Below are 21,516 nucleotides of genomic sequence, written 5' to 3'. Positions count from 1 at the left end.
CGGGTCAATGTGGAGACCCCAGATGAGAAAAACTCCCTCATTTCCAGAGACTGAAAGGATGGAGAAATGGTTTCCTTGGCTATGTAGGTAGAGATGTTCTTGTACATGTAAGTGTGGGGTAGGCATTGATGGTGGTGTTGAAGGAGTATAGATCTGATGGCCTCAGGTTTCTTGATGGACACTTTTTTGTGTGTAGATTTTTTATAATGGTAAAATAAACATAACATAAAATACTATTTTAATCATTTTTATTGTACAATTCAGTAGTCCGTGAAGTGTTATGCAAGGCTCTGTCCTCTAGAGGACTAATGAAAATAGTGGGAATGAGATGCGAGTAGGAGTCTTGAGGAAATAAGGAAGGGCTAGGGTGGCTGTTGAAGATGTGCACTAAGGATAAGTAAAAAGCTTGCTGCTCTGTAGAGTACTGAAGGCTCACCTAAGGTTGGAGACGACAGGTCTACATCTGCAAGGATATCCAATATCCCAAGGAAGAGTTCTCCACCTTGACACAAGACCCAAGAAAAACTGGAGTTGGGGCAACTGGCTCAACTTTTAGAAAAAGTAAAATGACACCTATACCTCATAACAAACAATAAGATAAATTCCAGATGGACTAAAAATTAACTATTTTAGAAGTGAAATAGGGGCTCGTGGGTGGCTCAGTCATTGAGCCTCTGCCTTCAGCTCAGGTCATGATCCTGGGGCCCTGGGACTGCACCCTGCATTGGGCTCTCTGCTCAGCAGGGGACCTGCTTCTGCCTCTAACACTGCCCCTGCTTGTATTCCCTCTCTCGCTGTCTTTCCGTCAAATAAATAGATGAAATCTTATAAAAAAAAAAGTGAAATAATATAGAATGAAATATACAGGAACATTCATATTATGTTTATATAGTCTGAGGATATAGATGTCAGGCTGTAGCATTAAGCCACAGTTGAAAATTTATGAGTGTGTTTTTCATGACTTTGTCTTTTAATGTTGCCTCATACTTACAATCCTCAAGAGCATCTTGTGTTTATACTCAAGAATTCTAATTCAATTTCAATAGTATCACCCCTATTCATTGTGCCAGTTAACCTATGGGTAAGTGTAATACCAAGGAAACAAGACAATTCCTGCCCTCAAGAAATTATCATATGGGGGGAAGAGACACATCAACAGATAATTACACTAGAGTATATTAGGATGCAGTGATAGAAATATTGAATCAATATTTATTGATTACGTATTTGTGCCTGGCTAGGTCTGGTGCTGTGTTTAGATACTTGAGAAAGTATAACAACGAAGTGTCGTGCCTTTTACAATAGGGAGTATGTTAGGAGGTACAAGGAAAACATGTAACCGGGAAACAAAACTCTGTGGGAGGGTCAGAAAGGCTCCATAAGATCCCCTGACCTTGAAGGATGGTTAGGAGTTAGCTTCTAGAACTGCTGTAGTGCGATTGCTATCACTTCAGAGAGGGAGCTTCACTTATTCAGACACATTACCTTGGAGCACATTACCACATATTTGACAAAAACTTTTCATTTCTGGCTTCTATAGCAATGCATAAAGACGGCAGGACTTCACAGAATGCTGCAGCTTGTTTTCCGTCTAGCAGCCTAAAGGCTAACTCATTAAAATTCAAAGATGAATTACATGGTGGGTGACAGAACAAATGTTTTCTTCACTGAGCCGAGCTAAGGCCTTAAGACAGTTTTTCCCAAAATCTAATTCACTCTTTGCAGCTGTTCAGTAGGACGTGACTGAGGCTTCACCTCCTCCCACAAATCTACCATGACACCATCCAACCTTTTTTGTTGGAGGTCACATGCATATGGTATCAAGAGAAGAATAGGAAAACAATACTTGGTTTGACTTTGGAATCATGTGCATATCTTACAGGTAAGATATATATCTTACCTTCTACCTTACCTTTCATTTGTAAAATAATTCAAATATAAAATCTATAAAAAACTAGACGTGTACCCAGTTGATGGTTTAACCTACAAAGAGGGAATATTCTAAGAGACTTTAAAGCACAGTCATTTGAGTACAAATATCTGGTGGGGTATACTCCAAGAACAAAAAGAACTGCAAAACGCTTGGTGGAAGTGTTGGTGGTGTTACTCTGACTCTGTTGTGGGTGTACTGTGGGATAAAGCAAATGAGCAAGAATGTGATGTTCTTATTCAATCCTTCCCAGTTTGGTTGAGTACCAGGATTCCTGGAGTGGGAGAAGGGAAATACAGATGTTAAGATAAAGGAGCTGAAAAACAGTCCCTGAATGTGAGTGGAAGATATATATCTATATCTCTATCTATATATATAGATAGAGATATAGATATACACACACACACACACACACACACATATGTATGTATGATTGTATGTATTTACATATATTGAAGGCCTAGACATAGGAAGGAACTCAGTAGCTGTGAGCTCCTCTACTACTCACATTCTGCTATCTGTCTATCTATCTTCGAGTAAGTTTTATACCCAGTGTGGGGCTTGAACTCATGATGCTGAGGTCAATCTTAGCATGTTGCATGCTCTACCAACTGAGCCAGCCAGGCCCCTCAGATTCTACTCTTCAAATAACTTTTCCACTAAAAGGAATTGGGGCTGGAGAATTGGTTGATTCTGGATCTGGAGAAGGAAATGGAAAACATGACTATAGTACATACTGTGCGAAGTTTTATAGGACAAGTGGCCCAGTTTTTTCAACAAATTAATAGTAAGAAAGAAAAGGAAAGAGAAGAAGATGCTGGGAGAAGGGGAGAAGAAGGAGGAGGAGCTAAGAGTTCAAACAGAACCTATGAATGAAAAGAAACTCAAAAGACTGATCAACCGATTGCAAGGTGTGAAGCTTATTTGGATTCTCTTTCTAACAAACTATCAAAAATATAGCATTTATGAGGCAACTAAGATTTTAAACGCTGAATAATGGTAATTATTGGTAACAATAATATGGTAACAATTATTAATAATTGTTAAATTTTTCTGGAGAAATAATGGCATTGTGATTATGCTAAAGAAAAAGTTTTTAAATTTTTGAGAGTCATAACTATAAGGTCATTTGGAGAGGGAAGATTAGTAAGTAGGATAAAGATGAAATAAGATTGGCTACCAATTGAAAAGGTTTGAAATTGGGTGATGGGTACCCAGGTTTCTTTAAACTCTTTTGTCTATTTTTGTGTATAATATATTCAAATCTCCAAAGTAACTAAAAAGAAATTGTATCAACTTTATCCTTAGTTAATGAAGGTCAAGATTCACCATCTGGATAGATAAAACTTGTCCAAAACAAGATTGAGTCAGTTCTGCTGTAGTCTCCCAACTGACCTTCACCCGGATTGCCTCCAAGCAGCTGAAATATATGTTGTTCTCCTTTGTCCCCTTGCCGTTCTCTGATCCGCCCACAAACAAGTAAGGGATGCCCAGGAAAGCACAAAGAGAAACCTTGAACTTGATATTTCAGAAGTCCTTAGCTGCTGAAATTGGCAGAATTTCCTGAATGTCTTATATAAAATCTCTCATATCTCTAGCACTAGGAATTATATTTAACATTCCTAAGAGGTAACCCTCATCGATCCAATATGCTGCATTTCTGGTGGATTTTGGACAGCTGCCTCTGAGGCCATGTGCATGAGAAATAGTACTTCATATAAGTCATTCGAAAATACAGAATGGGAGTCAATAAACACCTCTGTGTATTTCTACACTGTGGACACACTCTTGGCAACAGGAACCTTGTGGAGGACATGTTTCCGCACAGGAAGACAACATGTTTGATTCTGATTGCATAACCCGTGGAATGGGAAGCCCAGCTGGGCCCCATAAGGGCAACCAGCAACGTGCTGGTGACATCACTGTGGCAAGGACAGCATTTTTCACATTCTGGAGCTCGAAGAAGACAATCTGGCAAAGCCATGGAAAAGTGTTCATTTAGGGTAATGCGAAATCTTTCTTGTTTCAATTAATTCTTTACTTCAATATAGTGGTAGAATATTTAACAAGCCTTTTGAATAAAGCAGTTGTGTTTCCGATGAAATAAAACAATAAATCAAACCAAACAATCGCAATCTGAGGTCTGAAGCATATGGTGTGTGTAATTTTACAGAACTGCACAAGCCTTTGATGCTCTCCTTCGAGAAGAAAGTCTGAGAGTGGGCTTTTTCTACTTAAAAGAAAAATATTCTTACAGTTAGCGATCTCTTTTGGTCTTTTAAAAATAGCTTTTAAGCAATAATCTTATGTTGGAAATACGCTGGCAGTTTGGGCAGACTTCTTGTGTTTTCCCAAACACTTCTTTGAGAAGCAATTTCATTTTTATCTTTGAGACAGTATATGTTTCACACTAATGTGAATTACACACATTTTGTTTATGAATTTAAATAACCCTACCTACTTTAGCAAAACAGTTTGTGCCCATAGATAAGCAAACCCATTTAAGAAGTTTAGTTTTGAATTGTTAATGACATAAGACTGATCATAGGCATTTTTGCAAGTATAAACGATTCAAACAAATGTAAAAATGGTTCTACATTTCCTCATGAATGATAACTTCATCACGAAGTTGATTATAATCAAATAACCTCTCAGTAACCATTTCATTCACAGGCACAGCTGTAAATAAGCAATTGTTTATTCATATACTAATGTCCTTTTGCCATGTGTCCATTTTACATAGACTATCAGCTTTCTGCATGGCCTCCCAGAGAAACTGCTACATTGTGAAATACATACTAGATATTTGGTCAAAAAACTAGCTAAGACTCTAGTTGTCTAAAGACAGGATTAACAGATAGAGAGCTCTGGATCTTCAGTGCTATAAATTACCTCAAATTGTCCTAATCATTCAGTTGAATATTACTTTGGACATTTATCTTAAAAAGATTAAGTTACAACTCAGAGGTAGCCTGTCAGTTTTCCTAGTATCCGGAAGACAGAACATTAAACAAGTAGACATGGCATATGCCTTCCAGCTAAATCTCTATAAGCTCCTTTGGCTATGAATTACTAAAAATTAGCTTCTTTCATTAGCCTCTTTTTCTTTCCACTCAGTAAGAATCTGTTGGGCAACAACTAACCTAGTATAAATTCTATTAGCATTAAATTTTTCTCTACTAATAATTGTTAAATATAATTGCACATTCACTTTGTTCAAATATGAAATACCCAGAAAATGTCATGTTTTTAATCAGCTCTATGACAGTTGTTGATCTAGGATCAAATACATGTTAACCCAGAGGATTAAGATTAGGTCTTTTGGAAACAAGACACAACATCATCGTGCATGATTCTATAGGACCAGGGAGAGAAGGAAGATCAATGTGTAAGAAATAAGGTTGGACTTAACTAAACAAGGATATGGCTAAAGCTGACCTGGGGCACCCCAATTTCCTCAGTTCCTCCTTTGTGGTGCTGCCCCTTCGAGATACATTCTCTCTAGAAGGGCCAGGTAAAATGCTTTATAGTGCCTCTCCCCAACCGTGTGCGCTGGAAGCCTGGTCTCTGGTTGTGGGATAAAAGGAAACAGCAAGGGAGGGTCGAAGGGAGTATTTTCTCGGGCAGCTGGTGTCTCTGAAATCACACGACATATGTGGCTGCCTATGTCAGCAGGAACACCCACTCCATCTATGTAGAAGGCCAATTCAAAAAAAGAAAAATACAATTAAAAACATCTTTAAGGGCCTAATGGTAACTTCTTGGCAGGTTCCAACTTCAGGTGTAGATGACACCATAAATTCAGAAAGATCTTTCAAAAACAGGGGTCGTATTTTCTTGCGAATGTTCCAAAGAGAAAATAACAGGGAGAGAAGGCTTAGTCCCCCAGAAAGCAGAGATCCTGCCAAATGGTTTCTAAATGTGTTTCTCAAAAATTTCCATGTGCCATCAACGGCTTTTGAGTACTTCTGGAAGTGGAAAGAGCAGAAATCAATGGCCCTGTGAGAAAGCAAATATTTAAGGTAACTAATGTGCTGAGAGAACATAGGTCGTCACCCTATATGCTGACAATATATGGCCATTCAGTCACCATATATGGTGACCAGATACAGCACCAGTCTCCTCACAGGCTAGAGAGGCACTGTTCCATCCCTGTGACACTACACAGAAAATACTGAGGCCCTCAAGGGACGCTTCCACATATTTCTCTATTTGAAACTCAAGTGAGTAACTGTTTTCTGGGTCTATATTAGGCGACCAGACTGACTCACTGGAACCTAAACAGTTAGAAATTTGTTTCCTTAACTGTGGAATCCAGAAGACTGTAATTTTACCACTTAATAGCACTATTTTTAGCCAACCAGAGGGAATCCAAAAGATGTCCAAATAGTGGAAAAAGCTTCACTCCTGGGCAAGACCGATGCTGGGTGGTCAATATCCAGAGTAACCAGTTATTTTGATCCGTTTAAGTAAACATATTAATTCAGGCTGGTTATTTTGCCAACATACTGAGACTTCATTGACTTGTTTGGTCATGAATCAAAGTGGCTGCCCTAGAGCATCCTATGGGTCCAACTCTAGTCACAAAAAGGCGGGAACCCCGAAGACCAGGCGGAGCCCCACCCCTAGCAGAACCCTGTCCTCAGCTCTCCAGAGTATTTTCTCTGGCAGAAGAGTCTAAATGAGAGTTGTTTGTCCCCTCAGTTTTAGACAGTTACATAAGCGAGGCCCAGCCAGTCACTTCCTAACTTAGCGCTGACGTCTGTTTTATCTTCTCAGCCCATTTCTATGCTGCCCAGGCTGCAAGGACAATTTTGGTCATCTTCCAAGGAACCAACAATTTTTAAGGAAAACTCAGACATGTTTTATTATAAAAATAAAACACGCTTGCAGTTGAAAAAATTCAAACAGCAACAGGGAGAGTATGAATTTAAATCAATTCCACCTCACACCAAACCTTCTATCATGTACCATCACAGACCCTCTCGCTGGAGATGATGACAAAGCATTTTTTTAAACTGTCTTTATTGAAGCAACCAAAACTGACTGAAAACATGTTCTGTGTCAGGAACTCTGCTAGACATTGAAAACACAAAAAAGTAGGAAACAGTTCCTTCCCTTTACTTACAGATTTACTGAGAGTCACCACAACGACACCAAGTATAATTGGTATGAACAACACAGTATTAGTAGTACGGGGAACAAAGGAGGGCAAGACTGCGGCCCACTGTGGAAGGTCAGGCTGCTATTCAGGAAAGCTTTGTAGGAGAGGTAACATGAGCTATATTATGAAGGCTGCTTGGGAAATGAAAAGGAGGGCGTAGAACTAGAGCTGGGAAAGGAACACCCAGCGAGAAGGAATCGTATAAGCAAAGGCATGAAGGAGTGAACCCTTACGATGTGCTGAGGAAATGACTAGGAGTCTGGTGTAGCTCAAACAGGGTACAGGTTTAGGGGTGTGGTGGGAGGCAATACTGGGATTGCAGCACAGGGTCCAGATTGTGTACTATTGCAAATTCCATGCTAAAGATTTTTGTGCTTGATTCTGTAGGCAACAACTGTTGTTTTTATGTTTTTAAGTAAGGAAGTTATATAATCAAATCTGTGTGTTGAAAGGATACCTGGCACATAAGGGGTGTAGAAAACTGCTGAATGGACGAGCAGAGAAAGGGGAGCCCGAGGGATGGAAAACAAGTTAAGTGATATTATCATCATCACAATGAAGGGAGCCAGAATTATAGAGGTGGGGACAGCGAGATGATTTAGAGAAAGACTCAGTGACACTTGGCAACCAATTAAATGTAGAGGAATGGAGGAGATGGAAAAATCAAATGCAATTCTGATGGTCTCTTCTGGGTGGCTGGGTATTTGGTTAAGTCACAAACAGAAATACGGGAAGGAGAGGGTATTTGAGGGAGATAGGAAATGGGGAGATAAGTTGAGAAACAATAAATGGCCAATACTTTATTGAACTTTTACCATGGGCCAGGTACTATTTTCAGTGCTTTATAAGTATTAACTCATTTAACTCTCATAAAGGGTAGTATTTTAATAATATCCCCATTTTACAGATGAGATCACATAAGTTTAGAATCCAACAACTCTTGAGTGCAAGTCCCAGCTCTACAGCTTTTTAACTGTTTGATCCTGGATAAATTACTTAATCAATCTAACCTCAGATGTAAAAAAGCAGAAAATGATATCTACCATATGGAATTATTATGAAGATTAGCAGTAATACATATTAAACAACTAGCATAGTGTCTGGAAGCTTATATATCTTAATGAATGCAAGAAATTATTACTAGCTATGAGATATCCTGGCACTATGATCAGAAAGGAGCTTGGAATTTCTGTTTAAGTTACAGAGGTGAAAGCAGAAATTTCAAACATGAATGTATTGATGTTGGTTGGGTCACTGGATATAAATGCCATTTCCTGGTTTGGAGATGGGTGGTAGTACACCAAGAGATGAGATTCAAGGATGGAATTCTGGGAGAATACCAATGATAAAGGAGCAAAAAGAATAAGAGATTCTTCTAAAGGAAATGTAAATGAGGTAATATAAGAGGAGGAGAGACATAAAGAGAAGAGCTCTAGAAGCCCAAGTGGAAAAGTGGGAGGAGGATAATGTCAACAATTGCAAAAGCTTCTGGGAAGTCATACTAGAAAGTCTGAAAAGAGATGATTTGATCTGGCAGATGGAAAGGAGGTTGCTGTTGGCTGAAGTAAGAATCATCACAATGAAGTAATGGCAACAAAAAACAGAATGCAGTGTATGGAGGAGGTGCAAATGAAGAAATGGAAACAGAAGACACAGGCAATTCCTCCTTAAATAGTGAGTCTCCATTTTACTTTAAAATGATTTAGTTCAGGAAGCACTTTGGGAATGGTGCAGTAAGTACCTCCAAAAATCTGTTCCTCCAAGAAGAAATAAGACCAATGGCAAAAATTATCAAAATTACTTTTTTTTTTTCAAAGCACTGGAAGTCAATAAACAAATGTTTCCAATAATTCATGAAGTATTTATTTAGGAAAAAGCACTGGAGAAAAAAAAAAAAAGAAAAATCACTGAATCTCAGAAAGAACAATGATCTTTGGGCATTTTAAATTTAAATTGCTGTATTCCCCAGAGAGAAACCAAGAAACAGACTCTTAATTATAGAGAACAAACTGATGGTTACCAGAGGGGAAGTGGGTGGGGGGATAGGGGAAATAGGTGATGGGGATTAAAGAGTATACTTATGACCACACTGAGTAATGTATATAATCGTTTAATCCCTATAATGTACCCCTGAAACTAAGAGAACACTGTATGTTAAGTATACTTGAATTACATTAAAACCTTAATAAAAAATACAAAAAATAAATTGCTCTATTCCCATCCTTCCTTGCCAGCTCCACGGTTGCCTTGAAAAAAAAACCAACAGCCTCACAACCATAGTAGCTGTGAAAACAAGCAGCCTGTTAGTCATTGGAGGAGAACCATGGGTTTGAAGCTCCTTGAAAATTATCATACTTAGAGAAATGTCACATTTGATCCATCTTGCAAATCCCTGGAAAAAGCCCATTCTTAGGGCTTGTCATTATTTGACCTGATTCTGTGTGAACAGCTCTATGTTATGGGGATTCAAAATCATCAGCAAAATCATCAGTCAAAAATCATCAGCAGTAACTGTTTAATACCACAGCTGCCTGAGGGGACAACACCAGTTGGGCAAAGGAGTGGATTAAAAATCTTAAAATGAAAAATTGGGCAATGAGACATCCATAGGGGATTTTGAAAGGCTCCAACATATTCTTGGAAATATAGAAGGCTATGAACGTGTGCAGTGCTGTGCACATGCTCAGGAAAAACCTGAGAAGGTCATAATCTCTCGCCTTTGGCTCATCTTGAAACTCTATGCAAGTAGGAAATGAAGGCTAAGGTGGAGTTGTAAGCTGCCTGCCAGAGCATTGAAGGTATGCCTCAACACACACAAAGGCAAGAAGACATATTGATTTGAGACATTTAAGAAAATTTCTACCCAATCATTAGGGGACCACTAAGCTAACCAAGCAGAAAATTCAGGAGGCACACATGACAAAATTTAGACAATTAGTCCAAGAAAGTCATTAAACAACCACCAAAAACAACAAATAGCAACAACATCAAGCTCTAGGGAGGGGAAAGAAATCTCATTTCCAGAATTGACACATTATATTATTTGAACTGTTAATTTTTTTAACAAAGAATGATGAGACAAACTGTGGTAGTTCGAAGTAGGGTGAGAAAGACTGCAAGAGGGCATCCTGGGCTGGGGTGTTGGGTCCCAAATGGGGTGAGGAGAACATGGACAAAGTGGAGAGGGGGTTGGTGGTAGCAGTGAGACATTGGTTATCGACAGGAAAACCAGTCAAATAAGTAAATACATAAAGAAATGGGAATCAGGTTTCTCACTGTAGGAGAAGAGAGCTACAAATATGAAAAGGGAAAAAAGTAGAACATACACCCTAATGAATCCTGGGTAATGTTATCTGAGAAGGTTGTGTGACAGTGACACCTCAACACTAAGAGGAATATCTAGCACCTGGATCTTGGTTTGTCAATACCATTTTCCACTAAAAGGAACCAGAGTTCCTTCAAGAAATGGATTATTCCAGGGCTGGAGAAAGGAAAGATGAACCTGGAACATCTTTTCGTTTTAAAAAGTAAGGAAATGCCCAAAGAATGATGGGGGCAATCAAAACGACACAGAAGTGAGATTAAAAGAGCTCCCTCTAGCTGAATCTGAGACAATCGGAGCATCAAAATGAATGTTATGAACGGATCATAGCCCAATGCACAAAACAGGAAATCCTGAGTCCATACTGATGTTAATTAATTAATTGAATATTTGACATGGGATGAAGTTTTTACATAAATTCAAAGTATTTTTGAATACCAAAATACCGAAGTATTTCAGAATACAAAATACCAATAACGAATGGGAAAAGTAATTTTACAAAGGAGAAGCCTGGCAGATACAACCTCCATCAGTGACTAAGGTCACTAAGTGACCTTAGTGAACCTCGCCAGTAATGGGACAAATCACACTATCGAGTCTCTTGCGTTATTCCTGCCTGAGGATGCACGGCCTGAATCTAATCAAGAGAAAACACAAGATAAACCCAAAACCGAGGGACATCTACAAAATAACTGGCCTGTGTTCTCCCAAAGTACCAAAGCTGTGTGAAAGTCATAGGAAGATTGGGAAAGGATTTCAGATTTAAGGAGACTAAAAAGATGAGAAAACCAAATGCGACGTGTGGTTCTTAAATTGATCCTTTTGCAAAACAGACATTATTGGGAAACTGGAATGGTGTCTGATAGGATTAGGTAATAACAATACAAACATGTTAATTTTCTGATTTCCTCTGCTTTTCCCTGAAATTTTTTTTGGGAATAATTATTGACATACCTCTTTGCATAAGTTCAAGATGTAGGGCATGATAGTTCAATTTACATATATTATGAAATGATTACCAAGTAGATTTAGTTAAAATCCATCAACTCATGTGGATACAAAAGAAAGAAAGAAAGAAAGAAAGAAAGAAAGAAAGAAAGAAAGAAAGAAAGAAAGACAAATTCCTTTGTGAAGAGAACACTTAGGATTTACTCTCTTAACAACTTTCCTGTACATCACACAGCTGTGTTAGCTTTAATCATCGTGCTGCCCATGACACACCTAGTGCTTCTGTATCTTGTGCCTGGAAGCTTCTACCTTTTTGTCTGCATTCCTCCAACTTCCCCTCCCCTCAACTCCCACCTCTGCTTATAAGTCTGATTTCTTTTTTTTCTATGAGTTTGGTAGTCTTTGTTTTTAGATTCCACATAGAAGTGAAAGCAAACATTATTTGTCTTTCTTTGTCTGACTTATTTCACCTAGTGTAATGTCTTCAAGGCCCCTCCATGTTGTCACAGATGGTAGGATTTCCTCATTTTTTATGGCTGAAGAATATTCCATATATATATATATCACAACTTCTTTATTCCTTCATCCATTGAGGGACATTAACGTTGTTTCCATGTCTTGGCTACTGCAAATAATGCTGCTGTGAAACTGGGAGAGCAGATACCTTCCTGAGCTAGTGTTTTTGTTTCCTTTGGATATATTCCCAGAAGTGGAATTGCTAGACCATATGGTGGTTCTATTTTTAATTTTTTTATGAACTTCCATACTCTTTCCATAGTGGCTGTCCCAATTTGCATTCTCACCAACAGTGCACAAGGGTTCCCATTTCTCCACATCCACACCAACATTTATTATCTTTGTCTTTTTGATGATGGCCATTCTAACAGGCATGAGGTGATATCTCATTGTGGCTTTAATTTGCATTTCCCTAATGATTACTGATGTTGAGCAGGTTTCTCATGTGCCTCTTGGCCATTTGTCTATCTTTGGGAAGATGTTTATTCAGGTCCTTTGCACATTTTTAAATTGTATTATTATTTCTTGCTTGCTATTGAGTTGTATGAATTATGTTGGATATATATTTGGGATATTAACAACTTAGCAGATAGATATATGATCTGCAAATAAATTTTCCCATTCTGTAGGTTGTCTTTTCACTTTGTTGATGATTTCTTCTGTTGTGTAGAAGCTTATTAGTTTGGTGTAGTCCCATTTACTTGTTTTTGCTTTTATTGCTTGTGTTGATTTTCTCCGATTGTGTTAGTTATGTTGAGGTTCTGTAGAATGTCCTTACTGGGAGGAATTAACACACTCAAGTATTTGGGTGATGGGTATCATGTCATACTTTCAAACTTCAGGAAAAAAAGCTTTTGTAATGTGCTTCTACTTTTCTATAAGCTTGAAATTGTTTCAAAAAGAAAAGAATCTGACCCTGAGGGGCCTACTTAACATAAGAATAGTAAGATTGTTACACTAACAATCTTTATTATCTATTTTGGGGTGTGTGTTTGCTGCTGTGTGCTTGTATAACATCAAATCATTGTTGATGGCCTAGCATTTATGCCCCAAATCATTCTGGAGCTAAACCTTCTGCTCCTGGATTTACCTCTTTCAACTTTTGTGGCTCAGTTGTAAGTTCAATATAGTGTGTGTAAATCTCCACAGTTACTGTGTCTATTATTTTTATAAGACTTTTAAACTCATTGAAACACAACTAATTTTTAGCATTCCATTGTTCCTGGGAATTCAAGATTCAGGGACATAGGATATTCTGAAATTAAGACAGAAGATTATAAAAAACTGCATACAAGGATTTTCCTTTTCTATTCAGTATAATTATTTCTGTGATACATCATTTTTGTTAATTTTTTTCAAGCATTTATTTAAATTTCAGTTGGTTAATATATAGTGTAATACTACCTTCAGTTGTAATACATTATTTTTATAGACAATATGTCACATTTGCATGAAATGATTCTCTTATGAATAATTAATCAAGCTATTATAAACTATAAACCATACTTGCCCCATACATTTTACTCACCAGCTCTCTTGTCCTTTAAACGTTCTTGGAATTATTCCCAGCTATTAATATGTGTTTGTAAATAAAAGCACTCAGACAAACCAGACTGTGATCAGCTCCTCCACACCTGCTGGTGGTGGGAGGGAAAAAGAGGCTGCAGGAAGGGTGCCCGGGAGGCTCAGTTAATGGGTTAAGTTAAGCGTCTGCCTTAGGCTCAGGTGGTGATCTGCCTGGAGTCCTGGGATTCAGTCCCAGGTTGGACTCCCTGCTCTATGGGAAGTCTGCTTTCCCTCTCCCTCTGCTCCCTGCTCCTGGTTCTCTCTCTTGTTCTCTTGCATGCTCTATTTCCAATAAACAAAAATAATCCTTAAAAAGAGAGAGAGAGAGAGAGAGGCTGCAGAAGCAGGCAAGTGGGAAAGAGTAAGAAGGAAGGAACCTTCAGCATAACTCAGCTTTGATCTCCTCCCTCCCTTCCTCATTACTGCACCCATCACAGACTAGCTGAGTGTCCAGGTGAGTCAGGCCAGGTAATGAGCACTAGAGATCCTATGATGAAAGAGACATTCTGGGCTCTTTAAGGAGCACTGAGTTCAGAGGGAGAGAGAGTGCTGCACTAGACATTTAAGCAGACGCTGATAGTTTCTACAAAAGAAGTCAAATGCAATGTGCTATCAGAGGAGAAAAAATGCTACCTGACAGGAATAAGGAAGGAGTCTTTCCAGAAAAGGTGGGGTTTAAAGTCTTGGCTGCAGTTTGTCAGGAGAGGAGGAGGGAGGGAATTACAAGCAAAAGAAAAAGTTGCAGCAGAAGGCTGAAGGTCTGAAAGCCTGACTTCCTCAGAGCTCATAGAGGGACGGGTGAGAGCACAATGGAGTGCTGTGTGGGTGTCTGGGAGGAGGGAGGCGCTGAGTACAGACCAGAAAGGCCCATGTGGGCAAACCATTTAAAAAAAGAAAACAGATGAAAAACAAACAGCAGCAGCACACACCCTTGTGTGCTGTGCTAAGGAATTTGGACTTCATTCTGAAGGCTATGGAGTGTCAGTGGAGGGTTGCTGGAGAACTACTGGGTCAGCTCCTGCCCAGTGCAGGGATCTGTGGTTGTAGGGAGTGTGAGGGAGTGTCCGACCCCCAGGGCACTGTGAGAACGGCTGGCTCCCTCCCTTCATCTAGCTCCCTGCTCAAGGGATACCTCCTACTCCTCAGCCCACCCCCACAAAAACAGCATGCCTGGCATTTTCTATTCCTTATCTGGCTTTAGTTTTCTTCATGATACTTCCCCAATACTTGACTTACCTGTTTGCTGTCTGCCCATTATTGCTGTCTCCCCACCACCTCGTTGGGTGCCGGGCATACAGTAAGGGCACCTATCTTCTCAAATGAACAAAGGGTAAAGCAAACTTGCCAAAGAACTTGGTCCAAAGAACGTGGGAACCCATAAAGCTCAGATGCTACGAAGGGAAATTTGTAGTGACCAAGAGGCTCTGAGCACTCAGGAAAAGGGATGGTACAATAAGAAGCTCTAAGAGCTTCTTCAGAAGGACAGACTTCCAGAGGAGATGGCAAATCCTCTCTCCTTTGATCCTTTTCGCTTTTCCCCCCAGGGCTGGCCCTTTGTAATGGGAAGGCAGGGCTTAGTATTCTAATTTAGGGATGTTGGAACCTAGATAAGGATCTCAATGGGGAAAGAGAATGAAGGAGGATCAGTTATGATACAGGGGTGAATTTGTCAACAAGATTCCTAGATTAGTATCTATCCTGGGAAGTGGTTTCCTGAGCCTCCACAGCTGCACATCTGTTGAGGAGGCAGAGTCCGGAAACTTCTTAGAATACTGGCTGATGGCTCAGGTCCCTAACTTTCTCGAGCCACACAGCTAAAAATCGAGGGAAACAGACAAATCTCAACTATCTGAAAACTAATGGACTTGTTTCTAGATCTTTCGAATTTGAGAACCAACCAATTTGTTCCAATTTCAGGCAACCAAAACCTGTTATTATGGATATGCAAGGAAAATACAGTCGTGGTTCTATCGCCTGGCATATGGGAGATTATGAGAACATCAATGAGAGAAATTCAAGAAGATCTGTCCTTGTCAGGCAGAGCACAACAGCGTTGCCAAGAGCTTCCAGATCACCTAAGTTGCCCAAGGTGCCAAGAAAGGAGGAGGTACCATCATTTGCTTTTCTGAATCATCACAGAAAACATTGAATTATTTTAAGATGAATTAGAGAATGCTATTTAGTAGTACTACTACTAATAACCAGTTTTATAGCTCCTTGTAACCTACCAGAACATTTTGGAATTAATATTGGATTTCCACAGTAATGTCCGTACTTCGGGTAGGTGGGTTATAGCTGAAAAAAACAAGAGGTTGTAGAGTTCAGTCCTTACAACTACTTCTTTGTCATATGAGTGAACCTGAAGAGAATGGTCATCTCCTTGATTTGCAAAAGCTGAGAAAGATCTCAGTGTGTGAAATGGAGGTAAATCTATAGCTATGTCAAAACTCTTGCAGACTGGTTAGCAGAATAAGTGTATACTTGTTCAAGTGTCTCCCACTGCTATCTATGAAATCTTGAGCAGGTTGCATAATTTCCCTGTGTGGCTTTTTAATATTTTTAATTTTTAATTTTTTTTAAAAGTGCATTTGAATTTTCCACTCCATACTTTTAATGAGGGTTTTTTTTTTTTTTTTTGAAGATAATTTAATTATTTGAGAGAGGAAGAAATCACAAGTGGGGAGGGGAAGGGAGGGCAGAAGCAGACTCTCTGCTCAGCAGGAAGCCGGATGTGGGGCTTTGGGCTTCATTCCAGGACCTTGGATCGCAACCTGAGCCTAAGGCAAGATGCTTAACCAAATGAGCCACACAGATGCCCCCATTTATAGGTTTTTTATAAGTAAAATGGGGAGTTAGTATTTGCACTAAATATCTGATAAAGTGATCATGAGAGTCAAGTAAAGAATGAATAAATATATGTGAATCAGCAACTATTTCCTAGGGTCCTTTAGCATAACCCCACAACAAAATGCACTTTGTATTCATTCCATGTGGAGTATTACTAAGTTTCATGATAGAAAGGGAAAGGGATAGCTTGGAATAATTCAGACCTTCTTATTTCCTACATGAGAGAGTCTCCTTGCTCCATCCAAGAATCTTGCCAACTCCCTAGAATATTGTTTGCCCTCTGTCACTAGAGATCTGATTTATTAGCAATTAATTATATCTATTTGAAACATTCTGTGAGGGAGCCATGGAAGTCCTCCTTGGTAGGTCCTGACCCTAGAGACACTTTGTATTAAAAAAAAAAAAAAAAAAAAAAAAAGGGAGGAGTTCAGCTGCTAACACTCCTCTGTGGTCTGATTTTTGGGCTGGGCCCAAATGAAATGATTTATTGCAATGGGTGTGCAGGAGGCTTGGGCTAGTTACTCTCCATCACTGTGCTAATTTTGTGTAAAGCTATCATAGATTGAAAAATCCCAAATGCCTCCTTCTATCATTCACTAAATCCAATTGAGATATTTTTGTGCATTAAAAAAAATCTGTAAAAAGACTTTCATTGCTGAATGATTTCAAATTTATAGAAGAGTTGCAAGAACAGTACAAAGTGAACTTTGAAGGGTCCATTGTTTATTTGCTTTAATGCTTTCTTTCTAAATGTGTATGTGTGCATATATACACATAAACACACGCACATATTTGTTTTTCCAAGTTGTTTGAGGTTAAGTTGCAGACATGATTCTTCTTTAACCCTAAACATTTCAGAGTGTATTCCTAAGAACAAAGATGTTCTCTTATATAACTGCAGTACAATGATAAGATCCACAGTTTAACATCGATACAGTATTATTATCTATAGTTCATAATCAAATTTTAGTAATTGACCCAATAATGTCCTTTGTATTTTCTTCTCATCCAGGAGCTAATCTAGATTTTATATAGTACGTCCTCATGTCTCTTCAATCTCCTTCAATTTAGAACAGTTCCTCAGTCTTGGTCTTTTATAACACTGACATCCTTAAACAGTACAGACCAGTTCTGTAGAATATCTCTTAATTTGGGTTTATCTGATGTCTTTCTCCCAAATAGATTCAGGTTATATATATATATATTTTTTAAGATTATTTATTTATTTGACAGACAGAGATCAGAAGTAGGCAGAGAGGCAGGCAGAGAGAGAGGGGGAAGCAGGCTCCCCGCTGAGCAGACAGCCCAATGCGGGGCTCGATTCCAGGACCCTGGGATCATGACCTGAGCTGAAGGCAGAGGCTTAACCCACTGAGCCACCCAGGCGCCCCCAGGTTATATGTTTTTGGCAGGAATCTCAGCTAAGTCACATTATGTCATTCTCAATGCATCATATCAAAGAGGCACCTGATGTCAGTTTAACTCATTGTTGGGAAGGTTAATTGAGCACCTGGTCACATCTTTTCCCTTCCAGAGATGGACAAAATACTATATTACCCCAAATTATCTCTTTTTATAAACTAGGCTTTCTTCTAAATTTCTAGATACATGTTAGAAACTTGTTCCCTAAGTCCATTTCTTGGACCAGCCCACAGGATTTTTGTGAATGATACTTCAGTATGTACTCAGGCCTGCCCCTCTGTAATAGAAGTCCTCTTCAGGGAAAATAACGTGAAGCAAGTGTTCTTATATGTTCAAAAGCAAGTAAGGAATACAATGTGTGTAAAGCCTCCAACATACTGCTTTACACTGGCCCCCAATGAGTGGCTGCCATGACTATAACACTGTACATAGTGGGGAGTCAGCACATTTTCCATTCTTATGCTGAAGGAATCCAAGCCACGCATGGACAGCAGCCTCAATAGAGTAGATTAAATAACTCTCAATGGTATTGGGGGCTTGAGGGAAATCCTTCTTCTCATGAAGGTAGATGATTGAAAATGGGGATATTTCATATTCACATTCTTGAGTTTGGACCTTTATTTATAACTCTAAGTTTGGAACTTAATTACAATGTTTCTAAAAGTACAATTTATGATATTTAACAGTATATATCATTCATGTATTCATTTATCCAAAACGAAATGCTCTCAATATTGGGCACATTTTTAAACTGCTTCCACTATATTTCCCCAGTTTTTTATTTTTTTAATTTCAAGTTCTATCTGATAGTATATGTTATTTTCCCTTCTTGACTTTTGGTTCAATTTTTTCCTCACATAAATAATAGCTACTTATGTGTTGTCAAATGAATGTTACATACACTTTTAACACCATCCATTCCTATCTCATTTCTTTCTTTTTTTTTTTTAAGATTTTATTTATTTATTTGACAGACAGAGATCACAAGTAGGCAGAGAGGCAGGCAGAGAGAGAGAGGAGGAAGCAGGCTCCCGCGGAGCAGAGAGCCCGATGTGGAGCTCAATCCCAGGACCCTGGGATCATGACCTGAGCTGAAGGCAGAGGCTTCAAGCCACCAAGCCACCCAGGCGCCCCGGTATCTCATTTCTTGGCTTGCAGATGTTCTCACTGACCACTTGTCATTCCAATACATGGACACAATCTCAGTGATGGGTACTTCTTTTCCCTCATCCATTCACTCACATCGAATCCAAAGGCAATAATTCTCAAATTTTAAAATGTGTATCAATCGCTTAGGAGTCGAATGAAGGCACAGATCCTGAATCAGTTGGGCTGGGAATCTGCATTTCCATGGAACTCCCAGGAAAAGCAGCTGTTGTTAGTCCAGACCCTGAGTAGCAAGGTGCTTGAGAATTTGATACTGAATTGCAGTTTGAGCTATGAACAGGAGGAGCTTGGACCAAAGGGGAGAGGGAGACAAGGAAGGACGGACAGCTGGGCAAAGGTAACACTAATGTAGTGCCTTTGGTTTAATCCAGCTGAATAATAGCATGCAAAGAGCAGTATCTGGTGAGGAGGCTCGGAAAGAGGAACCAGCTGAGGCATTTGAGTGTCCAGTGCCAAGGAACTTGGATTTTACAGGGCTGGCTTTCAAATAGAAGTTTATAGTGTTAAGCTTTCATGCTGGAGGTGTTCAGACATCAGCCTGGAAGATTGATTAGACCTGTTTGATATGACAGGGAGACGAGTTTTGAGGCATTTTGGTAACTCAGTTGAGAAATGAGGAATTAAAAGAAGGCAAGAGAAAGGAGAAAAGATGACGCATTTGAGACGCAGAGAAAGTAGACTCGACAGCTCTTTCTATGGGAGAAGTGGAGGCCAAACTGCCCTGCAGAGTTTGTGAGCCAAGGGGGGGGTGTGAGGAGGGGGCGGAGGCAGGGGGCAACAAGTAGAGAATGAGTAGGAAGCAAAGAAGTGAGGGCCCAATAACCTCTCCAGAAAACACAGTTGTCGAAGGGAAGAGAGATGAGAAAAAGGAACAATAACCGATGTCTTGAGGTCCCCAGGAAGCAGAGGGAGACGTACAGCTCTAGGAATTAACATACAATGGCAGGGACTAATCTTTTACAGGAAGGGGGCATTTTTCTCCCACTCTGAATGAGTGTCATCTCCTTTCCTGCCATCCCAGAGGGTTATTTCTCACTCATGCTTTTCCTGTTCTCCCACATCTCCTTTGCCCCACATATCCAGAGACTATTGTGACTTGCCTGTCAGCCCGTCAGACAGGAATCTGTGCCGTGTTAGAGATCTTTGCTTTGAAGTCTACTACTTATAGTCTGGTATGACAATATTCTGACTACCCAACTCCTTTTGGGGAGACATCCTATACATCATCTGACTGACAGCTGAAGTACCTGTTATCAGTCAAGGTTCTCCCAAGAAATAGAACCAAAAAGATGGACAGATAGACAGACTGATTTTAAGGACTCACAATTTTGGAGTCTCGCAGATGCAAAATCTGCAGGGTAGGCCAACAGGCTGGAGAGTGACGTTGCAGCTCAAGTCCAAAGGCAGTCCAGAGGCAGAATTCCCTCTTCATTAGTGACATCAATCCCTTAAATCCTTCAAGTGTCTGGGTGAGGCCCACCCACATAATGGTGGGTAATCTGCTTTACTCCAAATCTACTCAGTTAAATGTGAATATCGCCGATCCCTACGGCGGCCCGCAGGGGATGAGGGCGGGCCGGGGCTCTGGAGGCGGACACCCCCCCCACACACACCACCCCCGGTTTCCTGGCCCAAGGCAGGAGAGCTGGGGTTGTGTGGCGGGACGCAGTCTGCCATAGGGAGCTGCAGGATGAGAGCAGTCCTCAGGTTCCAAAAAAGCCTTGGGGCCAGAACTGCACATTGGCGACCAGAGCATTCCTCGCTGGCCACCAGGCAGAGCGCAACCTGGGGCCCGGAGCGAACTAGGGCGGGGGCGGGAACGCCTGACTGTGCTCGGGTCTCTACGTGATTCACCTGCCTTCCCACCTTGCGTCACTGAGCCCCTCCCCCTCTCCCTGGCTGCTATTTCTCTCCTCAGTTGGTTTTGCGCCAGGCCTGAGGTTAGCCCAGCCGTGAGGACTGTGAGCCTAGCACCGCGCGGGCCCTCAGCCTACTGGACTCCTCAGGTCTGTGCCCCCTGCGGGGAGAGAACGCTGCTCGCACAGCAGGCGAGCCAGGGTCACGGCGCTGCAGGCTTCGGTATCCATTTGGATCCTCAGGACCCTAGAGCAGCTTGAAGTTATTATCACCCTGACTTCACAGCTGTGATAACCGAGACCGGAGAGGCTGAGAAGTTCTTCCAGTGTGTCCCACAGCTAGTAGGCAGCCGAGTTGGGATTTGAACCTAGGCAGCAGATCTGCGACCTTCAACCTGTCCAAAGACACCACCTGTGCCTGGCGCACAAGCCTTGCTAACTGATGGAGTCTACCAGAGCGGAGCCTTAAGAACAGGACGTAGACCTTGGAGGGGAGAAGGGTTGCTGGTCGGACGCAGGGGTCTGCAGGAGAGAGGCCTGTAATTCGATGGTTTTGCTGAAGGCAGATAATATATGGTCCCGGCCTGACCCTGCTGTGGCTCTTGGCTGTGTGACACCCCCGGGCCTCGGCTTTCCCTGCCTCCTGTGGGGCAGGGGATGATCGCTCTTTCACTTGTTTTTGGGGGAAGCACAGAGTTTAGCAGGACTCTAAAGTTACCTTCCTGACGGGTTAGCTCTGAAGCCCTCTGTGGCTATCAATGCCCGGCAGGAGTCGGTC

At 40.6% G+C, this 21,516-nt stretch overlaps 1 protein-coding gene across 1 annotated transcript in view; it reads left to right on the top strand.

Annotated features, from left to right (window-relative positions):
* Window positions 1-17,212, top strand: part of CUNH4orf45 (chromosome unknown C4orf45 homolog) — an 83,516-nt gene extending 66,304 nt beyond the window's left edge. Inside the window, exons 4-5 of the mRNA XM_032863444.1 lie at window positions 15,364-15,553; window positions 17,152-17,212. Coding sequence (XP_032719335.1) covers window positions 15,364-15,553; window positions 17,152-17,202 — 241 coding nt within the window. The 3' untranslated portion in view covers window positions 17,203-17,212. The remainder of the gene's footprint in view (window positions 1-15,363; window positions 15,554-17,151) is intronic.
* The last annotated feature ends 4,304 nt before the right edge of the window (window positions 17,213-21,516 follow it).

The sequence above is a fragment of the Lontra canadensis genome, unplaced genomic scaffold (assembly GCF_010015895.1).
Source record: "Lontra canadensis isolate GAN:19392208 unplaced genomic scaffold, GSC_riverotter_1.0 scaffold1, whole genome shotgun sequence".
Taxonomy (NCBI): domain Eukaryota; kingdom Metazoa; phylum Chordata; class Mammalia; order Carnivora; family Mustelidae; genus Lontra; species Lontra canadensis.
The sequence above is the reverse complement of the archived record's forward strand: the minus strand, read 5'-3'. Positions and strand labels throughout refer to the sequence as shown.